The sequence below is a fragment of the Marmota monax genome, unplaced genomic scaffold (assembly GCF_021218885.2).
Source record: "Marmota monax isolate L192 unplaced genomic scaffold, Marmota_monax_Labrador192_F-V1.1 WCK01_AAM20220418_F8-fsc00106, whole genome shotgun sequence".
NCBI classification, from domain to species: domain Eukaryota; kingdom Metazoa; phylum Chordata; class Mammalia; order Rodentia; family Sciuridae; genus Marmota; species Marmota monax.
In genome coordinates this window covers 6507803-6535233 of record NW_026695218.1, presented here as the reverse complement: position 1 = coordinate 6535233, position 27431 = coordinate 6507803, and the positions used below count along the sequence as shown (strand labels likewise).

Sequence of the window (27431 nt, the reverse complement as noted above, 5' to 3'; positions counted from 1 at the left end):
TTTCCAGTTAACAATAAGAAGGCTTTTACCATTGCAACATAATTTCCCCAGAAATAATTCCACGTTTTGATTTACCTGCCTCTCTCTGGTCTGATATAGGCCCCCAAGTTATTTTATTACCCAAGAATTGGCTAAAGATTAAATATAAAATGGAATTTCCACATTCCCTATGGTCTGCAGTCCTCAGGAAAGGTTGAAAGGACAAATAGGTCCTTAAAGGCAACCTTAACCAAATTATATAGAGACATTCCTTAGATTTGATTAAGCTCCTCCCTTTGGCCCTTCTCTGGATCCAGGGACTTCCCCCAAAACCTCTTATGATCAGCCTCTTTGGACTTCTTTATGGGAGACCCCTTGGTCCCCCACCACCATTCAATCTCAACCAACTAGCATTCCTCCGGATGTCCCAAAACCCTCCTACTTCACCTCAGGGATGCCCTCTGGAAATATGCCCACACTCATCTTCCCACCCCCAATCTTCAAGATCCCCTCTTCCTATTTCCATAGGGGACTTAGTTTACCTCTCCCCTTTCCAACCTATCGTCCCCTTATCAAAAAAAAAAAAAAAAAAGAATGAAAGGGCCCTTTTGAGGTGATTCTGACCACACCCACCACAGCCAAAATACAAGGCCACCCATCCCAAATCCATTTAAGCAATTTCAAATTTGTTCATGCTAATGCCACTTACCATTCTGTTCTCACAGGCCTCACACTACTACACATGATCCACCTCCCAGACATTCCTGAGGAAAAGCGCTGATCCTCATACCCAGAATTTTAGTGTTGCTGTCTTAAATATCCTTTTACAATTAAAAAATATTTTATCAATTATAGTTGGGCACAATACCTTTATTTTACTTGTTTATTTATATGTGGTACTGAGGATTGAACCCAGCACCTTGCATGTGCTAGGTGAGTGCCTACTGCTGAGCTACAACCCCAGCCTCTACTAATTTTTCTTAATAGCACTCAAGAGTCAAATAAAATTCATCATATTTACTCCCCCTTCATCTTTCTCCTCTTCAAACATTAGAACTCATTTGAGATCCCTGGCTTCAAGGATCAGTCATTGTCCTGACCCCCGCCCAAATTTATTTCCTCTCTTTGTGTTTTCCACATATCATCTTTAACTTCACAAACTGCCACACCAGACCAGAAACAGCAGAGACAAGAAGTGGCTGATGTACTCAGTGAGAATCCTCTCTCTACAGGCAAAAATGTTAATGTCTTAAGCCTGGAAGACAAACCCCAGGCCATGGGGTTAGGTTAAGAAAACAAGAGAGACAAGGGGGGGGGCGGCAATTGAGGAAAACAGGTCAGTTTATTATTCCTATTAGATGTTCCTCATGCTGGTCATCACAATATGCACAACTGCGAGCATGGCTAGAGACACAGAGGCTTATAGGGCCCACATTCTACAGCCTGTCACTGCTCACCCAGTAACATGGTTTGATCCTCCCCCTTCAATCTGTCTTAATTCCAAGCCTCTTGCCTGGTCCTTTCTTGACAACCAGGTCCTCCCAACAATCTTTGTTCAATTATTCAGGACTATTCTCCTGACCCCCTCTTTGCATTTCTCTCAAAAACTCATATTATTACCACACTGGGCCTTAAAACGTGGCTCACATATGTCCCAAAATAACAGGATCAAGAGGCCAGGCTTATTTTCCTCACTGGCAGAGGCTCACCTGCATGCCAGGAAGTTAATGTTAATTACTCATTAAGCAGACCCATATGCTCTTACCATTGGCACAGAAATCATTCACCAAAAGTTTTACAATGGTCTGAAGGTGATACACCCCATCCTTGGAATCTTTCTGTTGCAGGAAAACAAGTTATAGATTGGGGTTCTCCTGGGGAACTGACTGATGCTGATTCTAGAGCTTTAGGATGAAAATTACCTTATAGGGACAATTTAGATCTGTTTATAGAACTGTTTTACATTCCAACTCCATTAGATGTTGGTCTTAGGGAGAATTATTACCTGCCATTAGAATGCATTTTGGACCAATTCAGGATAGGATATGGAAAATAGGTCTGACTGAGGAGATATTTGGGATCTGGAATGCTGATTCTCAATATAATAAGTTGAAAAATGTTATCTATCATAACATTTCCTTCCATAAGGAATTGTATCTCCCAGTATGTGTATTAAATCCCTATGTTTTAGGTTCCAGACCCATTCAAATACAATATGATGCCTCACAAAAACTATATTATGTTAAATGTGTAAAGTGTGTGCTACAACAACATTTGAACTCTATGGCAAAATTCAGCACAAACTATTGTGACTCTCAAAAGGCTCCTTGTAAAATTAAAAGGACCATGGCAGGAGGCCCCTTCAGTCATTCATGCAGGAACTACTGAGGCACTGAAACACCATGCTAAATGCCTCATCTGGTGTCTGAGAGCTGGGACTGTTATTTTGACTGGCATCATTACCTCTGCCTCCACTGCAGCGGAGACATTGCATCAGCAGGTCCAAACACCCATTACCTTCCGCAATTCCATAAGAATTTTACCGAGTCTTGGCAAACTCAAGAACATAGGGATCCGGATAATTCAAACAAAAATATACAAATAAAAATTCTATTATTTGACTAGGAGAATAAGTACAAGATTTACAATGGGCTCAGAGACTTCAGTGTCATTGTAACATCACCCAATTTTGTGCTATTAGAGATTCATATGATGACACTGAGATTCAGTGGCAAAATATATGTAATCACCTAATGGGACTTGATCCTCTTCATATCAATACGTGTTTGGATTAAAATTATAATCTCAGGTTCTGCCATAGCTAATGCAAAAACACCTAGTTTTGATAAGAAATTTGGGGCAGATTAGCTAAATGGATTTCTTCCCTCAACCCTTTGAAATATGTCTCTTACACATATAGCTGGGCTACGAGCTAGAACTATACTGTTAATTTCTCTTCTTGTTCTACCCAGTCTGTCAAGTAGATTGGAAATGATTAAACCATCAGGGAAATATGGTTCCAAAGTTAATCATGCTTGCAGTGCTCCAAAGGACCCGAACTCCTGAGATCTTGGAAAGTGCACCCTTAGGTTGAAAGGGATACAGTGGCCTTGATTAAAGGAAATAGGCTCTCCAATGATATTACCTGCTAAAATTGTTTTCCTAGCACTAGCAAATCAGTTAATCTTCACCTTTATTATAATAACCTTTCTTCTCCCTATTCTTAATTGTGTACAAAAAACATTTTCTTAATGAGGTGACCTGTCTGGCTCAAGCCCCCTCCAGAACACAGTCCGACTTTCTGAAACCACAAAAGGAGGATTGTGCCCGAGCCCCAAGTCTACTCCCACATATACTCCTCTTAAGCCTCAACCACCAGAGATCCCATGTTCTTTTCCAGAACTCTGAAAGCAGGGGTCCTCCTACTTCACCCTTTCTCAGCAAGAAGCAGCCAGATCTGAAATCATTGCCCCTATTCATTATGCCTTTTCAGAGTCTGGAATGAAGGATATGCAAATGACAACCTCCAAAACAGTGTGGCCTGGGAAGAGGGAGGGAGGGAAAAGCAGAACATTGATAACATTGATCCTTCCCCAATACTTCCTTTCCCAGTGACATATAAATCCCTGGGAAGGAAGCAAACATCACTAGGTGACAAGACATCCCTGGAAAAGGGCAAGCATTGGTCCTTTCCCAATATATCCATTCTCAGTGATAGGACAATGCACCCTCCATTCTTGCCCTATGAAAACACTGCCAATAAAAACAAATTTCTAGGTTTTGCAACCTTTTTCCTGAATGCCCACGTCCTGTTAAAATCTTCAATGGGTAAGTTACCTCCCAGTGTGTAACCTATATAAACCAGACCAGCAGCCATTTCTAACCAAAAAGTCTGCCCATCTGATGCCCGACTCCACAGCTGAATAAAGGCTTTGCTGAATTCATGAGGTTTGCACCTGTCTCCACCATTTTGTGCTTATACTCTTAACCTATAGTAGCTGTGGATACCCTTGATTTCTCAGAGAACTTATGGAATGATCTGGCTTGCAGATACTCACTGTATGTTCTTAGTCTCATATTACATTCCAGTATTATAGAAGTAAGCTATCTGAGGTATGCAGCTGAGATAAAAAGAAAAAAAAATACCCTGAAAAAGTTGACATAGATAGTTCAAGCCATATCTTTATACAGCCAAACATTCCACAATCCCTCTTAGCTAAGCATTATCCCACACACAACCAGCAAAAAAAATTATATTCCATAATTAGCAGTGTAAGAGATGGGAACAATAGGCCTATAAATGCAATATTTATCTTTATTTCTGTATTTTTTTTAGTTGCAGTTGGACACAATACCTTTATCTTTAAGTGGTGCTGAGGCATGAACCCAGTGCCTCACATGTGTGCTAGGCGAGCTCTCTAACACTGAGCGCCAGCCCCAGCCCCTCTTTTTGGTTGTTCTATATGGACTGGGGTGTAGGTCAGTGGCGGAGTGCATGCTTAGCATGTGTGAAGCCCTGGGTTCACTTCCCAGCACCAGTAACCATCAAAAAAAATTAGATTTAAATGTATTATGATATTCTAGTGGTGATGTTTTTTTCAGACTTTAGAGACAACATATTCCTATTAAACATGATTATAAACTAGATTTTGAAGAACAAAAGTAAATTTTATGCTTATTTTCAAGCATTTTTCCTGATTTTTTGACTGAAATGTTTATCAGAAAATGTTTTTATATTAATTGAAATATCTACTAGTAAAATTCATACCATTTATTTGGTGTGGGTAATATTTAGAGGAAGATGAACAAGCACAGTGATGAAATTACTTTACACTTCTTGTTTCATTCTATACTTTGGCCAAAATTTCCTTCCTTCTTTCCTTCCTTCCTTCCTTCCTTCCTTCCTTCCCTCCCTCCCTCCCTCCCTCCCTCCTTCCTTCCTTCCTTCCCTTCCTTTTTTCCCTCCTTCCTTTCCTTCTCTTCCTTCCTTCCTTCCTTCCTTCCTTCCTTCCTTCCTTCATTCCTTTCTTTCTTCTTTCCAGTGCTGGGGAATGAATGCAGGGATTGAAATGCAGGGTCGCATTCATGCTAGGCAGGCATGCTACCACAATCTATATCCCCAGCACATTTTGTTGAGGTCCTGAGACAGGATCTTGCTAAATTGTCCATGGTGGTTTTGAATTCCTGGGTTCCAACAACCCCATAGCCTCAGCCTCCTGAATGCTGGGACCACAGGCCCACCCCACCATTCATAGTGGGCTTTTGCTTTGGTTTTTGCTTTTTGCATCTGGTGGGAAAGTGATTGGTTTACAGTACCAGGAAATGAACCTAGAGACACTTTACCACTGAGCTACATCCCCAGCACCCCCCCTTTTTATGGACACAATATCTTCATTTATTCATTTTTATGTGGTGCTGAGGATTGAACCCAGTGCCTCACATGTACGACACAAGTGCTCTACCAAGGAGCTGCAGCCCCGGCCCTTCTAAAATTTTATTTTGACACAGTGTCTCACTAAATTGCCAAGGCCTTCCTCAAACTTGGAATCCTCCTGCCTCATGCTCCTGAGTAGCTGAGATTACAGGTTTGTGCCACTGCAGCTGGCTTCATAACACTGTTTTTGAAATAGGTAGCTATAAACATTGTGGCTACTTATATGTCTACTTTTTCTTAATTTTGCGGCTTAAGTTGGCTGATAGAGTTTCTCTGCCTATGTGTACTTCATAGAAATTCATTTAAAATCACCTTCAATGGTGGGCAGCGTTTTAGTTAACAGTATTCAGGAAAATAGACTAGAAACATTCTCTTTCATAATATTTTATGCATGATAACCGAACTTCATTTGCTAGTAAATTTGCTACATTTCCAAGTTTTCATCAGTATCTATGCATTCTTTTTAGTTCTATGCTGTTTTTCATTTTTTCCTTTCTGTCTTTCCAGAACATACTTTATATTCCTTCATATGAACCTTAAGTAATATATGATTTTGATTCATGGATGAATTATCACTGTTAGTATTATTGTAACCACCTTCCAGAGTAGTAACCTGAAGCTCATAGAGTTTAAATAACATTTTTCTTCCAGAAAGCATTTCTTGAGAAACTTACTCTCAGGTAGTCATTTTGATGTAGCATCAAAAGCCAGGTTTAAGAGGGTAAAGAAAGACCCACTAAATATACCATCTGAAGGGTACAAGTAAACTCTAGAAAATGGCAGGTGAGCAAGACACTAAAGATAACAGTGATGATACCAGGACTGTTTTCTATAAAGAGGGAAAAATAAAATTCTATTTCCCTGACTTGTGCTCTTTGTCTATAGCACAGAGTCCGAGCAAGGGAGTAATTTTCTATGACCCTGTACTGATACTGAACAAATCAATCTTACTTCTCTGAGCTTCTGTTTCCTCACTTACAAACCTTTAATGTTAAGTGTTCTCAAAGTCCTAAAAGGCTTCAGCTATAGGGCATATTCATAAGTTAATATTATGGCCCACTCAAAGGAAAGAGAGGGCAAAGAGAAGGATGCTTTTAGGGAACAATGAGTGAAGCAGATCACTTGGGTCTACTGTGCCCAATGGGACAGAAAAGACAGTTGATCACAAGAGTACCAAACTGCTCCCCCACTTGCAGCCATCCTAAATGGTTTGATTTGGGGTATCTCAATGATTTCTGACTGCCACAACCTTAGGATGATGTTTGTCCTCAGATATTGTAAGAATCTCTCAGTCTCATCACATTTTCACCACTCTCTTTCTTCCTACAGAAAATTTCCAAAATTCTTCTTTACATGGGACTGCACATTTTCTGCAGCCCTCTCTTCCTGTGTGACCAACGCAGCTTCCCTGACAGGAAGTGTCTGCAACTTCTCCAGAGCCTCTGCTCCAGCTGCCACTTCAGCATGGTTACTGCCCTCAACTGTGGCCCCTCCTTCCAGCCACTCATGGGCAGTGCCTACCTTTGTCAACATTCTAGCACAGCCATGGTGTCTGGGGTTACTAGCCAGAACCAGATCACCACGGCACCTACCTCCTATCCAAGTGTTTCTGAGTGGTATATCCCAGGAAGTGCTGAAAAGAGCTCATCTTCACTCAGGGACTTTAATCTGACTCTCACTGACCAGGACATAGCAGGTTCTTCCTTGACTATGACATCCCAATACGACAAAACTTCCGAAACCAATGTCATGGTCTCTGTGTGTCCATCACTATGTGCCAGGCTTGTTCAGAAGACACCATCTCAGATTCCAAATCAGGGACATAGTCTCTCACTTCTCTACCAAGAAGGAAGCCAGGCCTACTACTCTGATCAAAACACTCTGGGGACTCTGCTCTCTGGAGAACATGGTCCCTGTCTGCAATCCTATGACTGTGTGCCATATGCAGGAAGTAGTGCCGCTGCCCCTCAACCAGAAATGGTGACAGTGCTGCAGAAGGTTCAGCCCACAAATGCCCTACCATCAGTCTCTAATCCTGGGATCTACTACTCGGTATTCGCTCAACCTATTACAGAAAATGTTTTTCAAGGTGAGTACAATCAGCAAGAAGGGGAAGGATTAGATTACCATTCAATTGAGGGTCCAGATGGCAACTGGTAGCTGTGGGTCCAAAGACCTGTAGTATTTAAGTCCTGAGACTTTAACCACCATCCTTGTTTAGCACTCCACATTTTCAGACTCTGAAAACAAGAATGCAGGATACCATAATGGCCACCCAGGATGCATTTAAGAGACCTCCAAGACACTGAAGGAGATTACTTGTCACAATTTTTGCAGATCAATCCCCCTACACCACAACATTATGAATTTATTTCCCTAATTTTATTTGATCTCTTAGGAAGACACTGCAAAACATACAAGGGTGTGACAATATAATTTTTCCTTAATTTACTGCAGGACTTAAACTTTCTATGCAATGATGCTGTCCAAAGCAGGGGTCTAAAAATCTGTCCTTTCACATATTTTTCATGAGCAAGAACTCACGCTCTCCTAGTTCATGGTGTTAAGTGTTCTTACATTCTGGGAAGAGTAGAGAGAATTAAGAGGCCCTATATGAGAATGAGAGATTTCATAAAACAATTTTCGTGCATTTCCACACAGAGTAGACAATGCTCTACCAGTGAGCCATGCTGCCATGATGATGTGTCAGCCCAAAACTGTGTCATCAAGTGATCACTTGTAACTAACAGGCACCTCCTAACAAAGACTAGTTTGCAGTCCTTAAAAAGAGCTAATAGAAATGCCTTATCCACAGTCCACAGATTCCCTAATTAGTGCGTTGCAGGGCAGGGGGAGCATCCTACTTACCATCATCCTTGATTCCTTTCGTTGCAGTGATGGAAACTTCCCTAGGGATGGAGGCTTCCTTGGGATTGCAATCTCCAAGTCAGACATTTTGTCTGCCACAGCCTCCGGAATTCCTGTATGCAAAAACAGAAAAAGCCAAATAATTGAGAAAAACTCACAAACTGAACTTGGGGACATTTCCACAATACCTCCAGTCCAGAGTTCTACAGATTTGTTGGCATTGCCTCCAAATCAAAGCCAGAAACAAACAGAGATTAAGAATTTGTGTGAGATTAACACCATGCTCTCAGAACCACTGGATGCCTACCAGATTGCCATGGAGAACCAGGATCCTCCACTACTCCCTTTAGAAATCCCTGAAAACCACCAGCTTCTGGCCTCCATTGGTCCTCTGGACCAAGAGGAGAAGCCACATTCTGAAAATATCCATCTAGAAAGAAATAGCCTGAGTCTTGAGGACCAAGGCACACTTGAAAATGGGATTGACTCTAGCAGTGGTTTTGCAGACCTCACTGCACTGCTGGGGGATACTCAACTTCCTGAGCTTTTCAGTTCCTTAAAAGACTTTGACCAACCTGAAAGTCCCATAATAACAAAATCCAATGATACCAGAGCCATCATGGTGAATCAGGGGCAGGAAATCACAAGTGCCTTAAAGGGTCCTAGTGATCCATTGAGGAAGAACAAACATAAAGCCTCAGAGTCTCCAGATGGAACTCCTCAGGCCAAAATGCAGCCAAGGGACCTAGAGTGTGCATTAGGAGGAGAAGTTGCTCACAGGGATGCAGACAGTAGTAGGGCCCCTGTGCACACAGCCAAGCACTCTATCAGCAAAGCTCAGGAAGCTGCATCCAGCAGGAACAGCAAGGCTAAGGGCCATGAGGAGGAAAAGACCAAGAGGACCAGAGAATACAACTCCAGGAAAGCCGAGGAGAGGAAGTAGCCAGGCAACAAAGTCAAGGCAGAAGAGAAGCCAACCGTGCCCAAGATGAAGTGGAAGAGGAACCAATCTGAGCTTTGCCAAGAGTCCTTTAAAAAGCCTCGGAGCTGTCTCGGCATGCACATGCTGGAGTCGGTGCAGGTTTTCCATGCACTAGGGAAGAAGAATGATAAGAAAACTGTGCTCTCTTCCTCCCGGGCCCCGGGAAACTCAGGCAGTACCCAAGACCCTGACCCATGGCTGGCGGTTAAGGGTCCTGAGAAAACACAAAGTCAAAGCCCAGAACCCAGATATCAGTGCTGAAGGAGAGGGTCCCTCTCCATACATTTATGAGCCTCCACCACATGGGAAGGTAAAATTAGTACCTTTGCCTTTTCTGACCCTGGAGAAACCTCCACCTCGACCAGTAATCAATCAGAGGCCACAGTCTCTGGCCTCACAGAGACCCACTGGGGCTTACCCTGCCCAGCCTGGTCCCGCTAGCTCAGCTCAACCCATGGCAGTCAACAAATCCCAACCAGCTACTGCCAACCCATCTTGGTTGCGTCCTGCCAAGCCAGCTCAGCCCGTTTTGACCCATGCCAATTAGTCTGGTGTGACAGCTTCTACCCAGCCTAGTGTCCCTCGGTCTGCTTCTCATGGGCCTGCACCATACAAAACATCATCTTGCACCTCTCTCCATTGGTAACCCGTTCCCATGATTGGGACCAAGCCCCAGTCACAACTGCCCAAGCCTCAAAACCAATATCTACTCCAAGACTTTGCCTTACAACCAATTCCATGGAGGAAACCCAATGTTCCTGGGCAAGTAGTATCAACTCCCATCACCAGACAGCAGAGGCCAGAGCGGGAAGCCATGAAGAAGAAGGCTCAACAAGTGCGTGAGAATGCTGCCAAGAACACTGCTTTGGGGAGAGTGCAGTGTTTCATTGAGAGGGAAAGAGAGATGGAGATTTCTCACTACTATGGCTACACAATGTTAGAGCTGCTGAGATCGGTGGTGCCACTTAGGGACCAAATAGTTTTCCACATGTATGTAGATAGAGAGATCAGTGTTTAATAAAATTAAATAAAAATGAAATATAATTCACTAATACATAATAAAGAGGCCTTCTGGTACCACTGAGAATTCGTAAAATTAAAGAGGCCTTTGGGTACTACATGGGTACCAATAGTGTTGCACATATATACATAGATAGATAGATAGATAGAACTTCTTTCATTAAGACACTGTTCAAAATGTAATAAAGTTGAGTTAAGAAATGCTGTAGGATTGATTAATAGGTAAGTCATAAAGAGGCCTTATGGTACCATTTGAATACCAAATAGTTTTCCACATATATATATATATAGAGAGAGGTACATAAATACAAAATTATTCACTTATACATTTTTAAGACTTAATATAGTTGAATAAAGAAATGTAATAGAATTGAGAGGTAAATAAAAAAGAGGCTTCCTGGCACCACTTGGGCACCACATAGTTTTGCACGTATATGTAGATACAAATATTTTTAAATATGTAGTTATGTAGGTACAAATTTATTTATTCCAATAAATATTCAAATTTGAATAAAGAATTGTAATAGAATTGGTTAACAGATAATAAAGAAGCCTTCTATAACCACTTAGCTATAAAATATTTTTCCTCATAGAAGTATGAAAACTTATTCACACAGGTATACTTTAAAAACAATAAAATTGAATAAAAAAATGTAATGGAATTGATTAATAGATAAGTAATAAAGAGGACTCTTGAGTTTGAATTGCCACTAACTCTGGTATTGTTTGGTAGAGGTGAGGATCACAGTCTGCCTGAGAAGAAAGGAACTAAAACTTGGCTAGGATAACAAGGGTAAAGGCTAGGAATTGAGGAAAGAGGAAGGAATATGATCCATTAAAGAGAGAGATTATGAGATTACTGGAAGAATCAGGAAGAGACAAAATGGTGGTAGTAAAAAACAAAGTTTGAGGGTAGGTTTAAAAGCATAAAAAGTGAAGCAACTTGAAGATGCCAGAAGACGGGTTCATGTTGATCAGAAAAAATGCAAGAATCAAAGCAAAATTTCTCATGGAGAATGGCCTAGGTCTTATGACCTACCTGAGAGGCATTTTACAAAATAAGATTCATGGCATATTCCAACATATTTGGGTCACTGAAGATCCCAGCTGGGAAAGGTGAATACAAAACATGGGGAATCTACCAGGGGTGTCCCAAGGGTTCACAGTTAGCCTAAGGGCAGCTGATAACCTGAGACTTGGCCAAGTGAACTGCAGCAGTATGAGGCCCACCCAGAACATGGCCTGGAATAAATCATCATTTACCCAACACTTATACACCAGGGCAGCAGAGAGGCACTACTTCAATAACATTCACACACAAGGCCAGTATCACTCTGACACTTCACTAATGATCTAGTGCTCTAGGATCAAATTGTATGCAGGGAAGGAAGGCCTCAACCCCTCAGGGTTGGCAAGCGCTCAGCAGGCAGCCAATCTGGGTTTCAGAGCACAGCTTCCAGAGGTTACCAGTTGAGAGATCACACTTCAAAAGGGGGATAAACACTGAATTATTTGGCTGTCAGGTCCTCCTCCTTTGATTCCGGACCGTGCCCCTTCAGAGAACATTGCCATCAACCGAAGCTCACAAGAAAAAAAATCAGTTCTTGGCGTCCATCTCCACCCACCGCGAGTAAAGTGCGCATGCGCAGGAAGCAGCCTAAGCTGCGGTACCCAGCAGTCCAAGGGTTGGGTTAGTTGCGCAGCCTCTGTGCCAGGTAAGAGTCCTGGGGCGCAGATGCCCAGTGAGGGAGCTGGCGGGAGAAAAGGGAAGAAATGGAGTGGGGCAAGAGGATGATGGAGGCAGCAGACCATCACCATGGAAAGATTAGTACTTTATATTTTTAAATTTTTTCTTAAAATTCTTCATTAAAAACGTGCAGTTCATGGGCATTAAGGACTTTCACAAGTTTGTGTAACCATCGCACTCTCTAATTCATAACATTTTCATAATCCCAGAAAGAAACACTGTGCGTGCGTGTTAGTGGTCTTTCCCACACCCACCACCCCGTGGCCCCAGGCAACCATTAATCCCTCTGGTTTTGCCTTTTCTGGACATTGCATATAGAGGAATCATACAATATGTGACCTTTTATATATGGCTTCTCCCACTTAGAAGACTGTTTTCAAGGATCATCATCCATGCTGTAAAATGTGAGTCTTTCCTCCCCAGTTAAGACTGCCTGATATCATATTGTGTGGATACACCATCTTTGTTTATCCACACATGCCCTGTGGGCATTGGGTTGTTTTCACTAGTAATTTCATTCATTGAGATTTTGGGACTGAAAGTTATGCTCAGCCTCTTGATTTTTAAGAGATAATGTCAATATTTGCTCAAGATTAAGAACTACCATTTAAATGGGAATGTGGGATTTGAACTCTGGCATTCAACATTTGGAAGTAATATATTCACACAATAGAACACTTAAAAAGATACAAAAGAGTACTCAATGGAAATCCACCCATTCCCTCCAATTTTCCAGCCACCATCTTCACCACTCTTCCCACAGGAGACATAACCTTTTCCTACTTTTTGGATCATTCCAGAGATATTATTTATTTAACCCCAAAATATATGTATCACAATTAGTTGAATAATCTGTCCTACTGATTTGAAATGTCACTTTTTGGCATACTAAATTCCTATGTGTGTTTGCATTATTGATTGTAGAACTTGCCTGGCTTTTTTAATTTTATATTTACCATTCTCTCTGGAATATTTTTTAATCATCTTTTAGGTACTATTTTTATGTTCATTTACTTTCTGTGTTCCCGTTTTGCCTTCATTTGAGTTCTACCATCTCATCTAATTTCCATTTATGTTTTTCTTTTTTTTTAGTTGTCAATGGACCTTTATTTTATTTATTTATATGTGGTGTTGAAAATCAAACCCAGTGCTCCACACATGCTAAGCAACTGTTGTACCACTGAGCCACAACCCCAGCCCTACATTGTTCTTTTTTACTGTGAAACAACATATATAACATAGAACTCACCGTTTCAACCATTTTTAAGTAGATAATGGCATAGCATTAAGTAGATGCACAATCTTGTTCAAGCATTATCCACTATCCATCTCCAAAACTTTTCACCATCCCAAACGGAAACTCTCTATCCATGAAATAATAATTCCCCATTCCTCTTTCATGTTCTGTCACATTTTGCATTGTTTTATGTAATGCCTTTGAGCTAGGTTTGAAAGAGTTGTTTACCATCTGATCTGCTTGGTGAGTTCTTTTTGGACTTGTTATCATTGAGAGAATGCAATTCTTTTTCTTAGAATACCTTTATATGGGATCTGGTTTCCATCTTTTCTTGCTATGCATTTTTATGTGAAATTCGTTGTCTTTGTAAAAGTGTGTCAGAGGATACAGTTTCTAGTGGAATGGAACAATGACTTCCTCCCTTTCTCTTTCTTCCTTTTCTCTCCCTCTTCCCTCCCCTCCGCCTCCTCTACCCTACTTATTCTCTTTCTGGTCTTCTTCTCCTTTTTCTCCTTTTGCTTCTTCCCCTTCTTTTTGTACTATTCAAAAACATGGTGGCTTGCTTTCTAAGATCTTCTGGCCATTTCCCACCTGCAAGTTTTATCCTTTGTGTCTATTTTTCCTCCCAGCAATTTCTCTTCTGTGCGGGGCCATGTTCTGAAAAGGAGCGTTGGCTGTTCATTTTTCAAGAGAGTAGAGGGGCTGGACAGTGTCATCCCTTTAGATTTGAACGTGGAACAGTTGTACTTATAGCTGCTCCTCAGTATCCACAGAGAATTGCATCTAGGACCCCTCACAGACACTAAAATCCACAGATACTCAAGAAGGAAAAAAGAAGGAAAAGGAGAAAAAGGATGAGAAGGAGACCAGAAAGAGAATAAGTAGGGTAGAGGAGGCGGAGGGGAGGAAACAGGGAGAGAAAAGGTAGAGAGAGAAAGGGATGAAGTCATTGTTCCATTCCATTAGAAACTGTATCCTTATTATGTAAACTTATTTAAAATGAGGTAGTATTTGCATAGACACTGCACACATCTTCCTGTATGCTTTAAATCATCTCTAATTATCATACTTAATACAATATCAATAATTTGTAAATACTTGTTGTACTATATTGATTAGGGAATAATAACAAGAAACAATCTGTACATAATTCGTAGAGATGTGATTTTTCTTTTGCATATTGTTGACCTGAAGTTGGTTAAATTCACAGATGTAGAACCTATGGATATATGAGACCAAATGTACTAACTTCCAGGTTAGTGTCAGCTAACCCCTCTGTGTGTCAGCTGCTCTTCTGCTGGCCCACAGTGCTTTGCAGGAATGCCTACTGGAGCTTTGAAAGCCTCCTCTCTCCCATTTTGTCTGGTGCAAGTGCTGCTGCCATGCAGGTCTGATGCCTCCTGCTGGGGGTTTTCCCTGTCCTCTTGTTCTGAGGTTCCTAGGGAAAACTGTTCAATACTTTTGTGATAAATGCTACCCCAGGGTTTGGCTTTCTTTCTTCTATTTCCATGGCCTCTAGGCCAAATATGTCTTTTTCTTTTCTTTGTTTGGCGACACTCAAAACTGCACTGCTGCCTCCATCTTTCTGATATCCTGATTAATCTTTTAACATAATTATTTTACATTTAGGATATTGCAATTTTCAGTTCCCTAAAGAAAAGCTCCATTACCCCAAACTAGTTAAGACTCTGAGGCAGACTGTGAGTCCCTTCTAACATGGTACTTCGTGTTTGTGCTTTCTGTTCATGTTTTGAGCGAGAAGTTAAAACAACAATCTCAGGGTTCAGGGGGAGGGACATCTGGCCACAGGAAGAGGGAGTAGTCTGCGGGACAGGTGGAGAATGGGGACATGGCCTCTAGTCCAAATGTGTGTTTTTCTTTTCTTTGTATCTACTTTCTAAACATGTATGAAAAGGAATCTCCAATTTGTTTTCCTTCAACTGGTGGAGGGGAGTCTGGGAGGGTGATCTGGTCTATGCAAAATTTCCTTTAGTTAATGTCATCTTTCCAGTTGCCCAGGCCAGAATCCTTTGATATTATTTGACTTCTTTCTCTCCCAACTGCACACTCAGAATATTAGCAAATTCCAAATACCATCTGCCCTCTCTTCAAATTGCATCTAGAACCTATCCATTTCTGACTACATCCCTTCATTTCTACTCTCGCATAACCCCTACAATTTCCTGCCTGTCTCTACCCATGTTAGGGGTCACAAATATTTTGTATAAAATGCTGGGTTGGTGATAAATATGTTAATGTTTGTGAGCCAGATTTTCTCTGTCTCTACAACTCCACTCTGCACTTGTAGAATGAATGTGGCCTTGCAAAATAGTTAATCACGTGGACATTAGCTATGTTCTAATAAAACTTTATTCACAAAAACATGTTGCACTGCTTCACTGGTTCCGCCTGATCTACTGCTGTGATCCCTTCACTCACTGCACTCCAGACCTACTGAGCCCACTTGCTGTTTCCATGGCTGGATCGCTTTTCTCATCCTTCAAGCCTTTTGTCAAATTGAATCTTTTCAATGAGGATTTCTCTGACTACTCTATTTGAAATTGCAATCACCTCTCATTTTTTCTCCATGACTTTTGTCTGATTCTCTTCACTAGAGCCCACTTCTCCTGTAGAGCTCTAAACTTTAAATACACTATGTAATTTAGTTCTTTGTTATCTTTATGGCTTATACTCTCCATCACTCCCTTGCCCATCACTAAAATGTAACATACTCGAAGGCAAGAAATTTTCTTGTCTGTGTTGTTCACTTCGATGTGCTCCATGTCGTAAACGGTGTCTAGAACATAGAGGTAATCAAGACATGTTTGTTGAATGACTGAATAAAAGAACTTTTTGAAGGAGTGTAAATAGAGTAGCCTGCAATTCTTTCTGCCTCACTGAAAGTTATAGTGTTATCCCACTCCTTGGCATATATCCAAAGGATCTAATATCAGCACACTATAGTGTCATGCCTACATCAATGTTTATAGCAGTTCAATTCACAATAACTAAGTTATGCAACCAACCTAGGAGCCCCTCAACAAATGAATGGGTAAAGAAAGTGTGGTATATAATGGCATATAACTCACAATGGCATATAACTCAGCCATGAAGAAGAATGAAATTATGGCATATGCCAGTAAATGGATGGAACTGGAGACTATCATGCTAAGTTAAGTAAGCCAATCCCCCCAAACCAAAGACCAATGTTCTCTCTGATATGCAGATCCCCAAACACAAAGCCGGGTGGGAGAGGGAAGAATAGAAATTTATATGGATTAGACAAAGGGGATTAAGGAAAGGGAGAAAGTGGGAGTAAGAAAGACAGTAGAATGAATCAGACATAAATTTTCTATTTTCGTATGTGAATACACAACCTGTGTAATTCCACTTCACGTACAACCACGAGAATGGGAAGTTATGATCCATGTATATATATATGTCAAAATACATTCTACTACGCTGAGCACGGTGGCACACGCCTGTAATCCCAGTGACTCAAGAGGCTGAGACAAGAGGATCCCGAGTTCAAAGCCAGATCCAGCAATGGTGAAATGCTAAGCAACTCAGCGAGACCCTGTCTCTAAATAAAATACAAAAATGGGATGAGGATGTGGCTCAGTGGTCAAGTGCCCCTGAGTTCAATTTCTTGTACCCACCCCCCAAAAAATTATATTCTATTATCATATATAACTAAAAAGAAGAAATATTTTTTAAAGTTAATAATTAGAAATACAAAAATGTTACAGTGTCTACTTATAAGCCACTTTACAAAATAAATGTGTAAACTAAATATAAAATCATAAATCCCTAACCTGAAGTGCACCAAAGGACCCTAAATTTTCTTATGTCATTTAACTCCTTTTGACATTCTCAACCTTGAGATTGGAACTCTTACCTAAAACAAAAATTTGAATTTTTAGGAAATAAATTGTATAACTCATAGCAAACTAGCCAGAAACAAAGGAACAAAATATGTCTAAATACAACTGATTCCTCATGTACACATTTAATTATTAATTTTAACAGACACACATATTAAAGATCTTTCCAGGCATGCATAAGAATATGTTTTCCTAACTTGTCATTTTTCTTGATGACAGGAGATACAGTTCTTAAAGAAACTATAGGTGGCGCTCCAAAGCACAGATTAATCTCCATGCTGGTTTTACTGTAGCTTGCTTGCTTGCTTGCTTGCTTGCTTTCTTTCTTTAGTTATACATGACAGTATAGAATGCATTTATGCACTTTGATATATCATACAGAGATGAGACATAATTTCTAATTTTTTTGAGTGTACATGTTATAGAATCATATTGGTCATGAAGTCACATGCCTTCTTCTTAAGGGACAACTTCATCAGGTAATTCCAACTCCAAGTAAAAAGACATAATTTGCATGCTATAATAATGTACAATTTAAAAATCCAATGTATTTGAGACACTTCCCTATATTTGAACCAGTTCGTCCCACCTTTTTTTCCCAAGTATTTATTTATTTTTCTTCCCAAGTATTCTCAATATAAGATATCATTTTATATTCCCAATGGGTTCGCAGCAAACATTTTACCAGGGTGAACAATTTGTGAATAATTTCATTCCATTTCTGCTTTCAGAGCACCCCTATTCCCTAGCAATGTTCCACATAGGATGCTGTAGCATTGCAATGCATGCAACTCACCTAGCATTCCCTGGAGAATCTTGCTCAACTTTAAAGTTATCTGTCCTTCAGATGGCTCTAAGTCCTCATTGATGAAATCCTTAAAACCGCAGGATCTATTCTTTTTCATTGTAGATCCTTTGGCTAACATGGATTCATGACCACAATAGCTAATGAAGGCATCTAGCTTTGAGGCTTTATACCTCTGACTCTCTTATGCAGAAGACTTGGTCCCAAGAACCTACAAGTTGGTTTCTCATTGTATATCTTGGTTATCACCATAATTGGCTAGCCCATCCAATTGATTTTGGGCACAGTGAGACAACATTTATATCAGAAATACGTGAATAACCAGGAATATGTATTGACTATCCACTGGGGTCACAAAACAATGTAGGAATTGAGAAGAGAGCTATAAGGAAGTCAGAAAATCTCCTGTTTTTCTGGACATCATATTTTAGTAGGGAATGAAAGACAATAAACCCAAAGCATATCAGAGAGTGGTAAGGACTATCAAGAAAGCTGAAACAAAACCAACTGATAGAGGGTGACTAGGTAGCTACTTAGAATGGATGGACAGGGAAGTTCTCTCTGAGGAGGTGACATGAATGATAAGATGGAACTGCAGATGTTCTGATGGTGTGACTGAGGAATAGCAAGGAAGTAGGAAAGTGGGAGTTGAGGTCAGAGAGGCAATAGTGGCTGAAGCACTCTGCAATCTATGACAAGGAGTTTGAATTTCTAATCCTAAGCATCATGGGAGGGCATTGGAGGATTTTAAGTCCATGTGCTATGGAATCTAATTTTTGTTTTAAAAAGATCATTAGTTGCTCTTGTATGAATCCACTGTATTCAAGTAAGGAGTATGCTCTTCCATATTAATGAGGGTGTCCCTCTAGGCATGGCACTTATCACAGCAGTAAAAAGTAGGCAAGTGACATAGGCCTGGAATCTTCTTTGTTTGGGGGTTCCCCATAGTCATCTTTGAACATGTATTTTGTGGGGGGGCTGCTGGGAATTGGAACTCAGAGATACTCAAGCACTGAGCCACATCCCCTGTCCATTTTTATATTTTATTTAGAGACAGGATCTCACTAAGTTGCTTAGCATATCACCATTGCTGAGTCTGGTTTGAACTTGTGATCCTCCTGTCTCAGCCTCTCGAACAGCTGGGACTAGAGGAGTGCACCACCATGCCAGGCTTTGAGCATGTATTTTTTTTATATGCAGTTGGGGGAATTAAATTAAATTCCTAGCTTATATTACAAGCTAGGAATTTAATCTTCTAGGAGTCTCTTGATGCTGCCCAGGAATGAGCAATTAGGAATAAGCATGCAGAAGTGCAGGGGACTATGATGTGGACTAGGCAAGAGGTTGGATGGAGACTATTATATTCAAGGAAATTGTTCATGACGAGATGTGGGTACCAGTAAGAAAGATCACCTCAATTCCTATCCTATCCTTGGTCTACCAGGTGATCTTCCAAAGCCTATTTGCTGACAGAATACTTTCAATGCCTGGCCTCCAATCTTTGGGCAGGGGTAGATAGGGTTCTTCTCAGTTGTGCTAAGAGATATGAGAATTTTCACAGCCTTAGTTTCCTACCTGCATGTACAAAATTGTATAGTTTTCAATGTTTATCTTCCCAAGGTCTTCTTGTTTGTAATAACTGGTTCCTAGAAAGACAAGAATGCTGAACTATGCCACAGATGCCAAAAACTCTAGTCAGCTTACAAATTCTCCCCCGCAAAGAAATAGATCCTGATTCCTACAGTCTCATAACCATTATCCCAAGAACTTCTACCAGTTTTTAATTTACTCTGTACGATCAAGAACAGCCTATGTGTGCTGATTATTGTGTTCTGATTATTCACACCCCTCTTCTGTGTCTCTCTCTGGACTTCTTAAAGTCTTCTTGTCATAATATTAACATCTAAGATTGTGGCAAATTATGTTAGCCTGATAAGTAAAACATTAGGAAAAAAGAGTTACTTTGGGGACTGTGCTCAATGGGAGCAGATGAGCCTGATTCCTATCCTACCAGCTCTACTTCCACAAGAACAGCCCTTCCACAATAACAGTATCCACCTGTTAGATTAATTCTTTGTTATACCCATAACACCTAGAACCAGCCACATGGATGTTCCATTAGCATTTACCAAGAGGTGGAATGGATTGGAATTTGTCCTGTATTGGCTCCTGACAGGACCTGACTCATGCTCTATGCCTTCTGTTTGACCATTATCTCTAATGTCTCAATTTCTTTAGGCCTAAATCACTACACTCAGATTCTGAAGGAAAAGAGTCAACAGAGAAGTAGTTTGGGGAACAGTTTACCTTGGGTACTCTCTACCATGTGCCCTGTACAACTGTCTTCCCAATTTTTTCTGCAAAGGATCCATGAGTTAAATAGTGAACCCTAGCATTGGCATGTATGTTAATGTTTATTGGGGGTGGAAGGATGACCTACAATGTGTTTTCAGTAGTCTTAAAAGTCAATGACCAGGGCTGGAGTTGTGGATCAGAGGTAGAGCACTCGCCTGGCATGTGTGAGGCACTGGGTTCAATCCTCAGCGCCACATAAAAATAAAATATAGGGAAAATAAAACTCAATGACCACACAGCCACCTGAAGAAATCCCAAGAGATACACCACAACGAGGTTTGGCAGAAAGAAGACATCTGGAGATGGTAACACCTGAGCTGGGTCTTTAAGCTTAAAGAGGTTGTGACAAAGAGGTTAACAAGCTCCCAGGGAGCTCCCAAATAAATTTTAAGAAAATGTCCCCAGAGAGTAAAACTCTAAAACCAAAGCATAAATTTTCAGACTGGTGATATATAAAGTCCCGTAAGACAGAATGGGTAGCAAGCCTGCAGAACTTTTTGGAAAGAAGGTGTATATGCATACCTACATGCAGAATTTGCCTCTCTATTTGCACTTGAATATTTAACCAGCTTGTCCTGTTTTCAGACACAGATATTTTATCATACATATCATACAGGTCTTTGCGAACTCATTGCTTTTGCACCATAACTTTTAGAGATTAAACACTTTCAACACATTTTATAGGTATTCTTACGTAGTCCTACTTTCTCTTTCGAGCAACAAAATTTATTTCCTAATATCTCAGGCGACAAATCTCGCGCAGAAAATAACACAAAAAAACTGAAAAATAAATTCAAAAATTTTCCCGTCCTGGGTTTCAATCCCTGGTCAATTTAGCAAGTCTGCAGTGTTTCTTGAATCAGCAATCCCTCCTTGAATATGAGGTTTATGTGAGTGTATCGGAGGGACTATCTGTTGGGAAACCCCTACTCAAAACCAAAATGATTTTAAAAACAAGAGTCAGTTTGGCCATAGGTCTCTTTAACTTGGGTCCGCTTTCTTCCGGGTTTATTTTCCTTTACCAAGATGGATCTCGCTCCTCATAGGTCAGATTTTACGCAGTGACGTTATAGCCCCACCCACCAACTTCCCACCTCCGGTCCTAAATCCTTAGGAGTATAATTGCCTGACCGGCCCCTAGTGGGCGTGACGCCGGATGTGACGTTTCCGGAAGCGCCGGGTGTCATCCTGGAGGAAAGGTGGGGAAGGGTCCTGGATGTGGTGGGTAGGCTCTCTGAGCATTGTCGAACTCTGAAAGGAGCGGCCGCCGTGAGTGTGGGCCCTGAAGCCTTCTCCTTCCTCGTGTCCTCTGCCCGGCCCGCGTCGCGCGAGGCCACTGAAGGCTCCGGTCCCCGCGGGCTGGCGCCTGACCAGCAAGGCCCAGCGCTTTCCTGTCGACTACATTTGAAAGACCCGTCAACCTTGGATGATTTTGCCTGGGAATGGCAATTGGGCTTGAGTGCCTTCAAGAAGGGCACCCCAAGCAGTTGTGGATGCATCCCTCTCTACTGTAAACGCCCCCTCTGCTCATTCCTGCTACTTCCTTTCGCTGCCTCCGTAATTTCTCCCTCCGGTTCTTCCCGCCACCTCCCCCCTTATTTGTGGATGCTATATTTCCTCTATGAAGTGTTGCTCAACCCTTGCTGGCCAGTGCCGCTTGGTGGCCTCGGCAGGGGAGGGGTCCTTACCTCACCCACAATTACCTCCTCGTAGAGGTACTGAGATGCAGTGAGCATCCTGTTTCCGTTAGCTCTGATAGACTGGATACTGAGTTTACCAATGAAGCAACTTGGGGAGGTTTTAGATTTGCAAGAGGCTTTGTGGGAGATGCAGTGCTTTGGCATTACTAGCAGTTCCCCAGCGTTTCATGGTCATGAAGGGTTTTAGAGGGGACGTTTAATGAGGGAAATGTGACCTGAATATTAAGGAAACCTCGAAATAGAATTGGCCTGGAGATGACAAACTCTGAGGGAAGGGTTGGCGTAGAAAACAGAAAAACTGCCCAGACAAATGAAGCAGAAATGTGCAGGTTCCTGGGTGCATTACAATCAGGAGGAGTAAGATACAATTATGGAAAAAACAAGAGACAGTTGACACTGGCTGTGAATTACAAGATGAATTGTATAGCTTGAACATTCTAGGGCATGTTGCTTAGGGTATACTACAATTCAATGCATATCAAATACCCAGTTTACTTTTGGAGATTATGGAAAATACTCTCAAGGAAATCTAGAGTCTAACAGCAATAATACCTGGAAAGATTGTAGAATTATTGGAGTTTGGGACACAGGGAAGGAAAACTTCCAGACTGGGAACCATGTTTCTCCACATTACTAAAATACCTTTGTGCCCTTTTGTTATTAAAAGAATGCTTAGTTTTTGAAGATGAATAAATTGTTGTCTTAAGATCCAAATATCAAGCTGACATGATGGCACATGCCTATAATCCCAGTCTCCCCCCACCTTGAAAAAATAGCATTTGATGACTGGGATATGTGGTCATAACAATCAATAGCAGAATAAATAAGAATGGGTTCCACTTATAATTAGAACTAAGGGTGATATTTCTCTAGTTGGGGGGGAAAAAAAAGTAAAATTCAGGTGGGCATGTTGCTTGTAATCCCAAGGACTCAGGAGGCTCAGACAGGAGGATCACAAGTTTAAGGCCAGCCTCAACAATTTAGCAAGGTCCAAAGCATCTTAGTGAGACCCTGTCTCAAAACAAAAACTAAAAAGACTGGGGACGTTGCTCAGTGGTAAAGCACCCCTGGGTTCAATCCCCAGTGCAAAAAAAAAAAAAAAAAAGTAAATACCTTGCCATGAAAATGAGGCACAATGTTTTATACTGAAAGGAATAGTGGTTTAGTGAGCAGAATTATAATTATGAACATTCATCCTCAAACAAGTTTCCCTAAGTTTGTACACAAATATGAAAAAGTATAGCAGAGAAAATGTCAGATACTCCGTAAATTAAAATGACCATACATGAAGTCACTTAACAATCCTCCTGAAAGTTCACTGAATGTGCTCTTTCAGGTACTGGGGTAAATGCAAGTAGGTAGCTGGAAGGAGAAATGATGGAAGAAATACAAGGTACTGTACCTACTTTTATGATGCTCTAGGCAGGACTACCTAATAACAGGGAATGACTGACGTGAAAGGTAGAACTGAACCCCCTTGGCCTGTTCTTGTTATATTCATCATAATGCCTAGTTGTGGCACAAGGATTTTTGAATCTGCCAATCTTCTCATCATGATTTGAGCTTCCTGGAGGGTTTCGGCCTTCTCGTAGGAGAGAGACTTTATTTGATCAAAACCACAGTATATTTTTTTCTTTATATGTTTTCTTAAAGTAGAGGTTTGTGAGGTAAACACACTTTGTGGACTGTGCTGGCATGATGGGGCCCTTGTTTTTGATGCCATCTGTTTTCACTTTTCTGTTTCAGAACATCTTGGTCCTGATGTCTGACCATGGAGATGTGAGCCTCCCACCCGAAGACCGGGTGAGGGCTCTGTCCCAGTTGGGAAGTACTGTGGAGGTGAATGAAGACATTCCACCTCGTCGATACTTCCGCTCTGGAGTTGAGATGATCCGAATGGCATCCATTTACTGTGAGGAAGGCAACATCGAACATGCCTTCATCCTCTATAACAAGTACATCACGTAAGACACCTACAGTTTCCTTTTTCTTTTCTGGTGACTGATGCCTCACTTATCCTGCCCTTGTACTCACTTTTTCTGTTCACAATTGCTAAAATGAGAGAACTTTATAGCATCATCAGTATTAATCATTTTTTGCTAGCAGCTCCTACATATTGCTTGTCTTTGCCATTCAAAGACATGAGTATTGAAGGTGTTGTTTTCATGACTCAGTGATTTCATGAGTAAGAAACTTAGTCCTTCAGGCTATGCCTACATGGCCCAGCTGTTAGACAAAAGATTTGGTAGTTAAACTAGATGTGTTATGTGTTGATGAATGTTTTTACTGTTCTTTTTCTCTTAAAGCAGCTGATAATGGGATTATTGTTAGGGTCTAGCAGACCCAAAATTCTTTGCCTCTACTTATTTTGTAGCAAATTGAGTAATATAGGAAGAAGTTGTTCTTCTTAACCTGATCACAATCCTGAAAATCTTCAAATAATTATCAACCACCTACAATTTGCATGGCTCATCATAATAAGACCTTTCCCTTGAGTTGTTTATCATCTTTGGGTAGGCAGTATGGATAGAAGATTTCAGTACTACTGACAGGGAACAACTTCTAAAGCCCCAGTGACAAAGAAGTGACATGTAATTTATAAAGGGGATAATGTTATTGAAGGTCTTATTGATCATTTCGAGTCTTGTTCTTTCATAATAACAGGACCTTTAAAAATAACTACATGAATCTGTACATCTCTCTGTACTTCATAGGTCATTTCACCTACATAATTTCACTTTGGTCTTCATAGTTCAGTGAGCACTGAGTAGAGGACATCATCCTCCCATTCTACATAGGAGGTAATCAGAGTTTAGTGATATATCTGTGTTCCCCAGGTTAGAGTGACAAAACCTATGTTTTGTAATTCCCAATTTAGGATTCACTCTATAACATAAGTTTTTTGTTTTCCATATAGTAATATTTTGTCAGTTGAAGCTACTCTTTTGAGATCATTGTCATGAGCCACTATATTTTTTGGTTATTGTTTTTTGAAAAGATAACATATACCTATGATATAGAACTCAGATGTCAAAAAGAATATATGTATGTATATATATTTATTTAAAAAGTAAATCTCCTTAACCATTTCGTTTTTCCTTCCAATCTTCAGTTCCTCTCCCCAGAGAAAGTCGCTCTCATTAGTTCCTTATATGTCCTCCCAAAGAGATCTATGTGTATCAATTATGTCACATTAATTTTTTGATTACATACTCATCTTAAGCAAGATTTCTGACCTTGGAAGTGAATAATTCTTTGTTATGGGCTGTCCTGTGCTGCTCTGTAGCAGCATCCCTGTTCTCTACCCTTTAGGTGCCAGTAGCAACACCTGCCTCCAAGCTGTGATAGCCAAAAAAGTCTTCTAGACATTACATAATACAAAATTATCCTGGTTGAGAACAAATGCTCTGAAGAAAAGTATGTGGCCAGGGGACTGCCTAGGACTCATAATTTTAGAGTGGAGAAAAGGGATTGCTGTTGTCTAAGACAGAAGTATTGCCCATTTCCTCAGAGTAATGCTATCATACCCTCTCATGTGGTCTTAGTGTTAATAAAGTTTCATAAAGTTATCATTACACTCTGCTTCCCTTTGCTAGTAGGAATTCTTCATTCCTAGACACAGTACTTATTTTCCTGAGAAGTTTTGGTGGTGACTCTCCTCTTTTCATACTTGACTGCTGGAAGAAATACTATTCTTGTCTATTTCCAGTTATCTTGTAGATTGTTTTCTCAAAATGAAACCCAGGGGCACAATTTCTTTAGAGAATCACTAATTGAAAAAGTTCAGTAGAATCACAGAATTACTCTACCATATATGCTCTGAAAGGTCTTCTGGGTCCTACTGCCCTATATAGAGAGTGCTTTCAGAGCAAGGACCTTACTTATTCTGCAAATATATAGAGTATGCCTATAGTCTACTTGGTACTGCACCATATCTTGGACACCATAAGGAGTAAAATGGCTTTATTGATATTCTTTTATAGTTATGGGAGAAGACAGCAAATAGATAAGCACATATATATATAGTTACAAAATAAGATCCTGTGAAGGAAACAGAGTGCTGTGACAGAATAACCACGGTATCTAATTAAATATGTTCAGGGTAAGGTCTCTCTGACAAGGTGAGCTTTAAACTGAGACTTGAAGGATGCAATCAAGTTAGTCATTCCAGGAGCATAGGATTCCAGAGCATTTAAAACAGAGGTAATTGTGTTCAGAAAGTCTTGGTAGGAAAGACCTTTGTGTGTTCTGAGGACTGAATGATCATTGTATTTGGAGTATGGCAAGTGAAGAGGGAGAAAGATTGCAGGTGAGTTGGAGAGACAAGCAGGGCTGTATCCTGCAGGACTTTATAGGCCATAGTAAGGAGTTTGCTTTTTATCCTGAGAACAACAGAAAGCCATTGAAAATTTAAGTGAGATTGTGTCCTAAACTTGTATTTTTAAAATATGAGTTTTAGCTATTGTGTGGTAAATGGTGGAGGGGTACTCAGAGAAGGCAGGAAAACCAGCTAGGATACTCTTTCAGCAATTGAGGAAAAAGCTAGTGGTTTGGAGTATTGTGGCGTGGCAGCATGGGAAGAGGCAGATGGATTTGGTAAACGGAGGTAGATTCCAGGGGATTTACTTATACTCAAAAAAACAAAAAAAGATGATTACAAGGTTGACCTTAGGTTTATGCCTTGAGCAGCTTGGTAGTCTGTTTCCTGAGTGTATCAAAAAGAGTTGAGGTGCTGTGTCACTTGTAAAACTAGCTACTCAGGAGGCTGAAACAGGAGGACTCTAAGTTTGAGGCCAGCCTTAACAATTTACTGAGACCCTGTCTTCAAAATATATAAATAAATAGTATTTATAAATAAAATGGAGATGTAGTTCAGGGGTAGTACCCTTGGATCAATCTCTCTGTACCAAGAAGAAAAGAAAAGAAAAGGCAGGGGAAGGGATTAGGTTGGGATGAGATCTAAGAGTTCAGGTATGGGTTTTTTTGACATGTTAAATTTGGGATGCCTATGAGATGTTCATGTAGAAATGTCAGTAGGAGGTTGAATGTACAGTCTGAGAGATCTGGGCTGGAAATATAAATAAGGGTGACCTCAACATGCAGATGCTTCTGAAGCCATTAGAATGGGTGAGACCTTCTAGTGTAGAGGTTCTTAACCCAGGGTCCAGGAACCTCTCAGGGATTCATGGATAGAATTCAGGGGATTCATGAAGTTGGATGAGGAAAATGGTTCTTGATTTTTCAGCCATTGACTGAAATTGAGCATTTCTTTCCATTTTGAATGTAGTCATATTGAAAATATTTATAACCTTGTCACCAATAGAAATCAAGATATTTTCATGTCACTTTACAGTTATTCTGATATAGAATAGCATCTAAATTTACCTCAATTTCAGAATCATGGTACAGAATTATTAAAC

General features: G+C 40.6%; 1 protein-coding gene and 1 pseudogene across 2 annotated transcripts in view; both read left to right on the top strand.

Annotated features, from left to right (window-relative positions):
* Positions 1 to 3701: 3701 nt before the first annotated feature.
* LOC124084835 (uncharacterized protein C2orf78-like) lies at positions 3702 to 10281 on the top strand (annotated as a pseudogene).
* An 11166-nt stretch (positions 10282 to 21447) lies between these two features.
* Stambp (STAM binding protein) overlaps positions 21448 to 27431 on the top strand; it is a 30779-nt gene continuing 24795 nt past the window's right edge. Inside the window, exons 1-2 of one of the 2 annotated variants that reach the window (XM_046432331.2) lie at positions 21448 to 21510; positions 23758 to 23975. In XM_046432331.2, coding sequence (XP_046288287.1) covers positions 23773 to 23975 — 203 coding nt within the window. In that variant the 5' untranslated portion in view covers positions 21448 to 21510; positions 23758 to 23772. The other variant, XM_046432332.2, reaches the window with a different exon arrangement.